The 13,075-nt window shown below is 39.0% G+C and overlaps 1 protein-coding gene across 2 annotated transcripts in view; it reads left to right on the top strand.

Annotated features, from left to right (window-relative positions):
* Positions 1-13,075, top strand: part of PRDM5 (PR/SET domain 5) — a 138,807-nt gene that overhangs the window by 9,616 nt on the left and 116,116 nt on the right. For both annotated transcript variants that reach the window (XM_048847652.2, XM_075127621.1), the window contains exon 2: positions 1,031-1,114. In XM_048847652.2, the coding sequence (XP_048703609.1) occupies positions 1,031-1,114 (84 nt within the window). The remainder of the gene's footprint in view (positions 1-1,030; positions 1,115-13,075) is intronic.

Below are 13,075 nucleotides of genomic sequence, written 5' to 3'. Positions count from 1 at the left end.
TCACAGAGCATGGAAGCTGAAAAGCCACCAAATCTGATTGAGTGTAGGGAGGCAGGAAAGGGACATGGTAGACAAGAACGTGTATTTAAAAATGTGACCACGTACTACATAAAAACACTTTTTTATTGAACAACAGAAAATTATGCCACAGAACAAGGAACATAAAGCATTTCAGTTGGGATAATGCTTTCAACAAAAAAGTATTTTGCAGCCCAACAATATACAAGTTCTGTTGCTGCAAACTGAAGACAACACTATATTTATTATAATAAAGTCCTAGTTAAATGGTTGACCATGCTGCTAATGTGGTATGTTTGGGACAAAACTGTTGGGGGAACATATCAATTCAAACTTTCATGGCATGTGTTGTGAATAACAGGTAATATTTTACATTTTTTATTTTGTTTACATAGGCTTGAATTAATTTATAGACGTGTACATGCTCAGTGCTACTTATACAGATTTTTCTGTATGTTCAGAAACATCAGTGTTGAGCATTTTGATTTGATACGTCAAAAAGCAGTGCTGTAATCATGCAAATAAATCTAATGTAAACTCTATCGCTGCCAAATACTTTACCCTTTATAAGGATGCCTCTTGCAAAATACTTTCATATAACCGTATGCAGAGATAATATTGGTGCAGACGTTTTGTAGTTCTTGATTAAACAAATGTGTCATGAATTTCAGCCTCTTTCAAAATACAGAAAAATATTATTTGCCAAATGGAGGATATATGTGGTAGGGAAAACTGTTTTAAAATTTGTCACAAAATATGAAAAGAAAAAACCCAAACATATTAGCTCATTGTGCAATAATGCCTGTCGTTCTACATGATAGACGCTTTTGAAAGTGGTGTATGAACTTTAAGTTTTAGCCATCCAGTTCTCAGCTGCAGCCCTGTTTAATGTGTGCTCCTTAGAAGGATGGGAGGCTGATAGAACAAAATGGTCTTTTTCTTCTGAAGCTAAAGGTGATACAAAAGATTGTAGTTTGGTAACTCATGCATTTTTTGTGTCATCATTATTTAGGGTGAAAAATTTGGCCCATTTGCAGGAGAGAAGCGAATGCCTCAAGAACTGGATGAAAACACAGACTGCAGACTGATGTGGGAGGTGAGATCTATGGCGCTGATTTTGCAGACACTTACTATCACATGTAGTGTTTGCTACCATGAGTAATCCCAAAGTGATATTACACCCAGTAGAAAGCATTTGCAGAATTAGGCTCTTAATTACTATATTAAATAATTTATTAACTTCGAGGGACTATTTTGACCCCAAGTAGGAGTTTTTACAAAGCCTAACATCAATATAAATGTTTCTATGATTTTTTTTTAAAATGTATTTTAAGGGAAGCCATTTCCTTTTAAGGGAATAAGGAATAACACTTCAATTCTGCTAATTTATGAGACCCTAAGAATGAAACTGATTGCCATCCATGCTGAGGAATATGAAAAAAGTAAACAACAAGAAAGGTGAAAAGCTGATTATGAACACTGCAGCCTTTTTTAAAAAAATAACAAAAATGTAAGTTAGTGATAGAGTTAAGAAATGTTTCTTCTTCTTCTTCTTCTTTTATTAAAATTTTAGCCTGACGGTGCCCCTTTAAAAGCTGAACATATTGCAATGGCAGAGATTAAAAAATTATATTAGGGAGCAGCTTTGTGGCCTCATCATTGGGTTTGAGTTACCTAGGATTAGGTCCTGTATTTGCTAGTGTTTGGAAACTTTTTCAAACATTGTTACAGTCTAACATGATTGTAAGGCTTTTTTGGGCCCCAGCCTCATGCTGCTTTCAAACTGTTCCAGTTGTATTGTAGATCTGTGCTGTAGGTTAGTGGGTAATTAGCTCCTCTCTTCTCTCTATTCTGCAAGTGTAGAGGAGGATAAGGAAAGGAACTTGTAAAAGGGCCTAAAAATTGCAGAAGGGAAGGAGCAGTGGCTGCATAGCACAATCTCCTCAAGCTTTGGAGAAGCTTAGCTGGATGGGTGGAGCTCTGTGGGACTGATGGTAAGGAAGAGCCATGGAGCAGCTACTCTGTGGCATGCTCCCCTCAATATCCCACAGGTTGCTACAGAAAAACTGCATTACTTTTATATAGCACTTTCCACGTTCAGGGTGTTTTAAGTACGGATATTTGAAAGCAGTATTCAATAAATCTGGAAATGTTTTTAAATCTTCATTGATATAATTTGGGCACTGTGTTATACAGGTGGCTACCATTTTTTTTTTTAACAACAATTGCAGTACAATATATAGCTGTGACAGATTGGACTCCCCCCATCTGGGATGCCACCTGATGTACTGGGGTTGCACTGAGCCTCTCTTGCTCCATCAGCCTGGATTCCCTCTCCCTGTTTTACTGGATTAGGCTCTCCGGCCTCTTGCAGCACACACACACAGGTAGGGCACACTTAGATGCAGATACAGACTGAAGTCAGCTCTGTGTGAGGGGACTCACCCAGCACTCAAGTGCACAATCTTTTTGGGAGATAAACCCAAAATAATCCTGTCTTGCACTGTATAGAAAGATCTGCACAGCGCAAGCTCATAAAAATTCATCCTCTCCCTCAGTGTAGAGAGAGATGTGCACACCACAGTTACCTTAGTAAATAAACAAAAACCACAAACTGAGCTTAACATACTAGATAGGTAAGAGATAAATTAGCAAATTCTCACCGAGTGATAAACAGGTTGGCAGATTCTTAAGGCACAAGTTGTCTTGGCTTTCCCAGGTTTTTATTCACAGGCTAAAAATCTTTCAAGCGTGGGACCATTATTTTCCACAGTTCAGTCTTTGTTCCTCAGGTGTTTCCAGGTGTGGTGTTGTAGGAGGAGTGAGGACCCCACCCCCCCCATACTGTCATTTTCCTGCTTTTTATATCTTCTCCCCACTTGCTGTGACCTGGGTCAAATAGTTCCCATTGTGTAGTGCTATCTCTGAGAAGTTTCTATTGTACGCAGTTCCTGGGGTAATCCTTGTGCTTGTGTGCATTTCCTCAATAAGCCATTAACATTATTTGGCCTTTTTACTGTCGTACCTGAAAGACTGCTTGTGGGTGTTTTCAACCTCAGGACATATTTCAGCAACACATAAATAGCCAAACTTCATAACTTCACATATGACGATAGCACATACAATCCAATTAGATATTACTGTCTAGCAGATCAAGACTTTTAGAATGACACCTCACAAGGCATACTTTGTATAGGACATATCCGAATTACATGACCGTGAATATTGGGGTGTCAGGGTGTCACAATAGCTTTATGATAGTCCAGCAGGACAGAAAGCTCTGAGCTGCAGCTAGACACACAAGTGCAGTAGTTTTCAGATTCACTCTGTGCTCCCCTGATACTATTCCTCAAATGTAAGTAGTACACAGTTAGGCCCTGATCTTGTAATCAGATCCATGAAGGCAGAACCTTGTACCCATATGCAGCCTGTAGACCTGAATTTGATGGGGTAGTTTTTTATGGCTCGCCACTGATTGTATCTGACCAGAAGATTTATAGGTTCTTATCCAATTCAGACTACAGAGTTCAAGAACTCAAAGAGCTCTATATCGGGAGAGGACTTTCAGGATGCTTGTCAAGAACATGTACTCTGAGGACAATACCAAATTGATAAAAATTTTATTGAAATTAACATAAGAATAATAAATGCTGTGAAACTTATAACGGCAAAACAGTAAAAGAATTCCAAAACTCCTGGTGGTAACATTTCTATTTTAAGTACCTTAACCTAACCTACTCACACCCTTCCTTGAGGACCCGGTTATAGGAGATGAAGGACCAGCCTCACTCCTGGCATGCCCGATTACACAATGGTTCTGGCTTCTCCAATGGTTAGGAATGTTGAGTAGTTATACTATACTGCACAAGCTGAGCTGATACCATGATAGAAGATAGACTAGATAGTCTATAGAATATAGGAAAACTGGAAAAAGCACTCCCAGAAACCGAAGCTTCAGGATCTAGAAGAACCTAGAAGAGCTCTCTTACAAGGTATTTTATAGGATCCTGACCTACGTAATTCAGGCCCAACCTACTATACCCAAATTTTATTTCCATGCCCTAAGAAATTTATGGGTACCCTTCTCCTATAGGTTAGCGGATTATGACACTTACTTTCTAAATATATTAATAAGGATTATATCACTCCCAAACTGCCAACCTAGGCTCTCTTGGTGAACTCTAAGTTATGGTGTACCCTGCAGTTACCAACTGGTTGTAGATGCCAGATAAACCTGTGATGTGGTGTGGATAGCTCCTCCCTTTGGTTCCCCTAAGTTCAGGGCCACTCTTATCTGTGCCAAAGGTTGCCAGCTTTTATGCTGACATTTTCATAACTGATTATACTTTTTGCTATATAGCAGATCTTACTGGATCTTACAGGCCAGTAGGCTTCTTGCATTTCAGCAAAACTTCTTATTAGAGGAAACATGCCTCAACACATCCTAAATTCCAAGGAATTAATACTGATAAAATATAAGAATAAAATGAATTAATTTCAGAAAAAGAAACATATTAATTGATACTGCTGGCTGGATTAGTAGGATATAATAGCTAGCAAAATAATCCTATGAGCTACAAGCCCTACAGAAGTTAACAATATCAGTAGGGCTCCATGGGATCCAGAAGGGAGTTAAATTCTGCTGGCATAGATCCAATTATAGGAATAGGGCTTCTATCAAGAAAATCCAGCCAAAAACCCCCCAACTCAAGCAAGAGAAAATTTCTTCTGTTCAGTGCATATTATTCTGCAGTTTTGATCTTGTTCTCTGTTAGTGCCCTTCAAAGTGACAATATGGGTGCTCCCTCCCTGAATATTTCTTTGCTAACCATTTACATGGAGAGAATTTTTTTTAAAGTTCAATGATTTTAGTCCTGTTATACACTAGACCCAGTGTAGCTTGGTTTGGAAGCTTGGCTTCTTTATGCCATTGAAGCTCTGCTTTTAAGGAATTTATACCCATAATCAACTTTAAAATTTTAAAATTGGGCCTGGCTGAGGCAGGCAAACAAGTTCCTGTTAAATTTAAATGGAAATTGTCACTAATTTTTTTCCATGTAGTTTTCAATAAAATTTCATTTTCTTTTGAATTTGTAAAGCTCCAAAATTCCCTATTTTATTTTTTTCAGCATAGCTTACAAAATTCACTACTAAATGAAAACAGGATTTTACACATTCCAGTTGTCATGCCTCAGTATTATGTTTGGCTTGTGGCTGAAGATGGGGAGGGATAGAACAACACAGGCTGATTTCTCCACCGGCTTTCACCTTACGAGGTTGGAGGTATAAAGGTTACTATACTATCAGTTGTTTATTGTGTGGCAGCAGGCAACAGGTGTCCTGTTTCCCACCATGTATTCAAAGAATTATCTATGCACTTACTAAAAGGGAAATGAGGCTTAAAAAAAAAATTAGTATTAACATTGCCAGACTACATGCACACTATAACCTGGTCTCACCACAGTCAAGCTATCTGTAAAAGCACACTATGAATCAGATTCTGCATAGCTAAACAACATGAGAGAGAATGCTAAAAGACAGTCTCATTATACCCCAAATCAGTATAAATCTAGTGATGTGGGAACTGCAAAAGGTTCACAGTTGGATGGTTTATTCAAGCCTGTGAAGGCCTTCAACACTGACTGGTTCTCATTTTGACTGTTATGAGAGAATATATGCAGTGCAAGCACACCTATGCTCCTTCGTTGTATGAGTTGGTTCTATATTCCAGGAGAGCAACTGATAGTTGTGGTGTCATGACAACTGGCTTGATTTCATTGGCCTTCATCAATTTTAAAAAAGTATACATTTGATGTCAGTTGTGTACTGAATGCCCTACAATTTGGTATCATACAACTATCTCACTTTTTCACTGCATTTCTATAGGTTACCTTCAAGCAATAAGATATTTTACCTGGGGTAGACTTTAGAACACATTGGGTAGGTAAAGGCACCAAGATGAAGGCCTGCTAATTTAGGTTGCTTATGGAATGCAATAGCCTTTTAAATTCCTTGTTGCTGATGTTTATATTGAATGTATCCTTTCTTTATAAGGCAAAAAATAAAAGCCAGACACATGTGTTTACTGACAACATTAATATGGCCCCATTGATAGCAAACCAGAAAATGAGGTTTTTTTTGGAGTTGTTCTAAAACCCCATTGCATGACATCTTCCTCCAACCTAGTTTTGAGAGTCTTGAAAAGATTCCTGCATACCAAATTTTATGATTTCCTGGATGTTTGAATGCAGGCAGTTCGTGTTTACTGGAGTTGATCTGAATACAAGTTCTATAATGTAATTTTAATCCTGCTGAGTAGCCAGGAGTTGAAAATTGGGTCCAGGAATGTATAAAGTAAAAAGCAGCTGAACAGGCCAAATAGATGGTTTTCCAGAAACTCTGTAGGGCAGTTACAGCTTGCTAAGTTAGTAGCCATTTACTTGGACCAAGTGTAATATGAATACATATTTTAATGATTATTAAGGCAAAATTACTTTAAAGTGTAAATCTGTGAATCAAAATACTGCATTTTTGGAGAGGACACCTTTACATATGAGACTAAGAAGGAAAATGCTCTACTTTTTCATAGATTGGATAAATATGGACATTGACAGAACATGTTTTCTCACTGTGTCACGTGTGATCTTCGCCTCCATTTAGTGGGATCATCTTCTAGAAAATTCAGGGGAAATATAGTCTTTCTGCTGGGCTCACCTGAAAAAATATTACCAAGATACATTTCCGGTGTTGCACCATATGTAGTGGTTTGTAATGTGGTCTGTGCTTGGTCTGTGATGAAAACAACATTCTGAATGAGCTTTTGTAAAAGGTCAAACTGAGACAGAACTATACTTCCATGTTTTTCTTTGGTCTTTGTAAAATATAGTACTTTAAAGAATTTCTGTGTTCTAGTGATCTGCAGTAATTGTGTTAAATAACTTTCTGAGAATATCAATATTTGTGATTGTTATATATAGCAGAATGTCCTTATTCTGCCTGCAATTCCTATGTGACTTGTACTCTTTTGAAAAAGTCAAACATTTACACTTGCTCATTCAAGAGACTCTCTGAAGGATTGATACAAGAGCATCCTGGATTCAGCTGTCAAATTCAACTCAGTAAAAGCTACAGCTTGCAATTTATTATTGAAGAGTTAAGGGGGTGAAAAAAATGTAGCTTAGATAACCAAGTAGTTAGAAATCATTTAAAAAAATACAACTCAAACATTTTTCTCGAAGGTCATCAGTCTCTTGGACTAACTACATGTCATACTGTTTAGATGCAACTAATTTTTGATGATGATCTGTGAAAGAGAGCTTTGGCCTCATAATTTTTAGGGCCACACAAACGCCCTGATGGCATTTATACGTTCATATGCTGAAGTCCATCTGTTTTATTTAGAATATAATCCAAAGCATGGCAAATAAAGCAAAGTTTAAAATTGCCCAAAGGGAAAATAAAGGCAGAACAGAATACTGTTTGGGCATCGTATTATTTTACATAACTTTTAACCTCGGGAGGCTACTTTAATGTTACCCCCAGTATTTGTTTTCTGCAGGTTGTGTGTGTGGGGGGGAGGGGGGAGAAGGTGTTCTCTTGCATGTGTTTTTCTCATTTTCCCAAAACCAAGCAAGTGGCTTTTCATTTTGAGTAATGTTGGAATATGGCAAACATTGTTTTAATATTGATTTTTGGCAAACATTAATGCAGAGAGGACTGGAAGGACTTAGTCCTTTCCAAATTTCCTGACAAACCATGAAGAAATGTTGGTCAGGGTAAGCTGGCACATAATACACTTATAGCAATGAACATTATATATTTTAGGTTTGGCTTCTGTCTATCTGCCAAGATAATGCTGTAAATTAAATATGAGAGGAGCAGACATATGCTAGAAATCAGTCTTCTTATGGGAGCTACTGCTTATGTTTATTTATATTAGAGAATGAAACGACCTTTTGTTTCTGCTACTTACTCTCAACACTGTTGCAGTGACAAATTGGTTACAGTTATAAGACCTGACTTCCATTGACTTTAGTGGGCTTTGGATCAGACCGATAATGTTTCTGTTCAAGGTATGAAAAATTGAAAGTTTTTAATTAATCTTTGGTAGAATTATATTATCTTTCCTGCTAATCAGAAATGTGAGCTAGAATGGGAGGAGTGCTCTTTATACACAATGCAACAGCTCACAATGGTTCTGAGATTTCAAAGAAGAAAAAAATCTTGAACTGAAGCTTGTTCTGTTTTCTTGCTCCGAGATTAATGCTTGCAATGTGAGTGAATTGTGATTCAGCAATGTAGTCTGCAGTTCTTCTGCGACATGATGGAATCTTCTTCTGATGCTTTTATTCTTTAGAGAATTTTTACATTTAAGGCATCTTCTAAAATGGTTTGATTTAATGGCTCAGTAGGCAGCTTTGTTTACTCCTCTTTCCAGAAATATTCGTTATCTAACTATTTCTCCTGCCATTCTCACAATCACGCACATAAATGTATGTGCCTGTATTTAAAATTACCACCACATCCAAGCTCAAACATTGGAAATAGAGTTTCCAGTTGTTTTTCCCTTACCCTGATTTTAATTTTAATTTTCAAATTTTGGCATAAATTTCGAAACTTATAGAAATGCTTTTCGGTGGGGTTTTATGGCCATCCTAATTTGACCAGTAATAATTTTTCTTACTGCAGTTTTTCATCAGTTATTTAGTATAGATTCATGTATTTTATTAAGTGTTTGGTTTAAGCTTGATTTTTATCACCTTTACTCACTTTAGCTCTAATAAAAGATATTGACTTCAGTGGTCTTTGGAACAGGCCCATTGAGTAGCACCTTGCTGCATGTTTAGTTGAGTGATTTCTATGGGACTACTCGGAGGAGGTGTGGCTTGTTGTGAGTGAAGAATTAAGCCCTTAATTATTAAACGTCTTTAAAATATTAAATGTTTTCAAAATGGCTTTAAAATCAGGAGTTGATTGCATTAAGTGTTAGTACTCCAATTTAAACTTTGTTATAGTAGATCATACAATACATTTAAGTGGATCCTTATACATAGGGCCCTACCAAATTCACGGCCATGAAAAATGTGTCCCAGACTATGAAATCTGGTCTTTTCTGTACTTGTACCCTGTACTACACAGATTTCACAGGGGAGATCAGTGTTTCTCTAACTGAGAGTCCTGACTCAAAAAGGGAGCACTGTGTGTGTGGGATTTGCAAAGTTATTTTAGGGGAGTCACAGTATTGCCACCCTTACGTCTGGGCTGCCTTCAGAGCTGGGCAACCAGAGGGCAGTGGCTGTTGGCCGGGCGCTCGGCTCTGAAGGCAGCTCCCTGCCAGCAGCAGCACAGAAGTAAAGGTGGCAATACCATACCATGCCAGCTTTACTTCTGCACTGCGGCCTTCAGAGCTGGGCAGCCGAAGAGAGGCAGCTGCTGACTGAGCCCAGCTCTGAAGGCAGCAGCACAGGAGTAAGGGTGGCAATACCATACCATACCCTCCTTCCTTCTGCACTGCTGCTGGCAGCGGCTCCGCCTTCAGAGCTGGGCTTCTGGCCGCCCAGCTCTGAAGGCAGAGCCGCTGCCAGCAGCAGCGCAGAAGTAAGGGTAGCAGTACCACAACTCCTGCTCCCCCATAATAACCTTGCAAACCCCACAACTCCTTTTTGGGTCAGGACCCGTACAATTACAACACCAGGAAATTTTAGACTTAAATATCAGAAATCATGAAATTTACGTTTTTAAAAAATCCTAGGACTGTGAAATTGACAAAAATGGAATATGAATTTGGAAGGGCCCTACTTATACATCCTTACCTTTCTCTGGAGAAGAATCAGCAAGATATTAATAGAAATCTGAGAATTTTCTTTTAGAGAAATGAAATAGATCACATTTTAAACTGTAATTTTTATTACAGAGAATTTTCCCTTCTGAAAGTGTCCAATATCTGTGTAGTGTTGTATCATAAGACTTCATTGATATCAAAAGCTGGAATTTTATGAATGACAAGCAGTGAGGCATAGCATATATCATGCATTGGGGGGAAATGAATGATGAGCAATCTCCTCCAGATGCAATTGTGTCTCAGTTGCAAGCAAACCAAGAATCACTGGATCAGGTGTTCCCAAGTTTGCTCTCAATTGATAATCTAATATCTCCTGTAGCAACATTAAAAAGCTAAGTCTGGATCCTGCAATCAATTCTGTAAGGGCATATGTTTCCGGAACTCAGTGCAGTTCCTCATGTACAAAGGTGTCGTCTTGTTCTAGCTGCTTCATACTATCTACAATAGGAATTTTGGGTGGTTTTTTGTAGTTTTTTTTTTTTTTTAAAGCAGAGTGCAGTAAACAGTATTTTTCATGATCTCACTGTTTATATGGAAATATAGGTCTTTGCATTCTCACTTAATAAAATCTCAAAAAATGGTCTCTGTATCCCAACTAATGTGTTTACTGCATGCAGTGCAGAGAACTGTCTGCTTATTGTCACAGGTGGTGTGTTGTTTTTTTCCTTCCCTGCCAGGTGCACACAGCACTGTATTTGCATTTGAGCTCATGTGCATATTTAAATAGTGTAGCAGAATGCACAACAAAGTTAAATAAAATTTGAAAAACTGGAGGTAACTTCATTGCAGGCTTAATAATGCCATCCAGCAAATGGCAAGGACCATGCTGTGGAAAGGTGTTAAAAGCAGCTTGGGCGTTATTATTTAGCTCTTTGAAAAATTGCATCTGGTAGCTTCTACAGTTGCTGGAGATGTGTGTTTTCTAGTACTTTTTGTAGCGATACTGTGATTGAAACGTTGTTGCAGGCTTCAATGATCTCCAGCTTAGTCAGAGGGCAAAAAATCCTCCTGTATGAGGTCCCCATAAGTCTCAGTTACTTCATTTATTGTAAAAGAAATTTGACTGAATTAACTCAGTAATGTATTTGACACCATTGTGTTCAAGCTCAGATAGCTATTTTCCAGACATTAATATGAAAAGTGTTCTATCATCCACTGCACAGTGTAGGTTTCAGAGTAGCAGCCGTGTTAGTCTGTATGCGCAAAAAGAAAAGGAGTACTTGTGGCACCTTAATTTGTTAGTCTCTAAGGTGCCACAAGTACTCCTTTTTTTTTTGCACAGTGTAGATATCTTCATACATTTTAGATATCTAATTATTTATAATGCTCTACTAGCATATTACCTAACTGCTGCTGATGCTAGAACATGAGGCTCCACCTGTCTGCAGATTTGCCCTTCTGTTTAGAGGGCTGCGGGCGGGGAGGATGGGGATCACGTCCTCTCTCTCAGTTAAATTAAATCCATTCTACTCATTCATGGAAAGACTTTTCAATCAGAGCAATGATTTTACAAACAGGTTTCAGAGTAACAGCCGTGTTAGTCTGTATTCGCAAAAAGAAAAGGAGTACTTGTGGCACCTTAGAGACTAACCAATTTATTTGAGCATGAGCTTTCGTGAGCTACAGCTCACTTCATCGGATGCATGCCGTGGAAACTGCAGCAGACTTTATTTATACACAGAGAATATGAAAAAATACCTCCTCCCACCCCACTGTCCTGCTGGTAATAGCTTATCTAAAGTGATCATCAGGTGGGCCATTTCCAGCACAAATCCAGGTTTTCTCACCCTCCACCCCCCCACACAAATTCACTCTCCTGCTGGTGATAGCCCATCCAAAGTGACAACTCTTTACACAATGTGCATGATAATAAAGTTGGGCCATTTCCTGCACAAATCCAGGTTCTCTCACCCCCTCATCCCCCTCCCAAAAACCACACACACAAACTCACTATCCTGCTGGTAATAGCTCATCCAAAGTGACCATTCTCCCTACAATGTGCATAATTAAGGTGGGCCATTTCCAGCACAAATCCAGGTTCTCTCACATCCCCCCCACCCCCATACACACACAAACTCACTCTCCTGCTGGTAATAGCTCATCCAAACTGACCACTCTCCAAGTCTCCTGTAGTAGGTAACTTCTGGGAACTCTTCTGGCTCTATCAATCTGAAGTTACCTACTACAGGACAGGCCTAACAAAGAAAATAACAGAACGCCACTAGCTGTCACCTTCAGCCCCCAACTAAAACCCCTCCAACGCATTATTAAGGATCTACAACCTATCCTAAAGGATGACCCAACACTCTCACAAATCTTGGGAGACAGGCCAGTCCTTGCCTACAGACAGCCCCGCAACCTGAAGCAAATACTCACCAACAACCACATACCACACTACAGAACCACTAACCCAGGAACTTATCCTTGCAACAAAGCCCGTTGCCAATTGTGCCCACATATCTATTCAGGGGACACCATCACAGGGCCTAATAACATCAGCCACACTATCAGAGGCTCGTATACCTGCACATCCACCAATGTGATATATGCCATCATGTGCCAGCAATGCCCCTCTGCCATGTACATTGGTCAAACTGGACAGTCTCTACGTAAAAGAATAAATGGACACAAATCAGATGTCAAGAATTATAACATTCATAAACCAGTCGGAGAACACTTCAATCTCTCTGGTCACGCAATCACAGACATGAAGGTCGCTATCTTAAAACAAAAAAACTTCAAATCCAGACTCCAGCGAGAAACTGCTGAATTGGAATTCATTTGCAAATTGGATACTATTAATTTAGGCTTAAATAGAGACTGGGAGTGGCTAAGTCATTATGCAAGGTAGCCTATTTCCTCTTGTTTTTTCCTACCCCCCCCCCCAGATGTTCTGGTTTAACTTGGATTTAAACTTGGAGAGTGGTCAGTTTGGATGAGCTATTACCAGCAGGAGAGTGAGTTTGTGTGTGTATGGGGGTGGGGGGGATGTGAGAGAACCTGGATTTGTGCTGGAAATGGCCCACCTTAATTATGCACATTGTAGGGAGAATGGTCACTTTGGATGAGCTATTACCAGCAGGATAGTGAGTTTGTGTGTGTGGTTTTTGGGAGGGGGGTGAGGGGGTGAGAGAACCTGGATTTGTGCAGGAAATGGCCCAACTTTATTATCATGCACATTGTGTAAAGAGTTGTCACTTTGGATGGGCTATCACC

Source organism: Caretta caretta, chromosome 4 (genome assembly GCF_965140235.1).
Source record: "Caretta caretta isolate rCarCar2 chromosome 4, rCarCar1.hap1, whole genome shotgun sequence".
Taxonomy (NCBI): domain Eukaryota; kingdom Metazoa; phylum Chordata; order Testudines; family Cheloniidae; genus Caretta; species Caretta caretta.
Note: the sequence above shows the minus strand (reverse complement) of the source record. Positions and strands in the feature narration are given on the sequence as shown.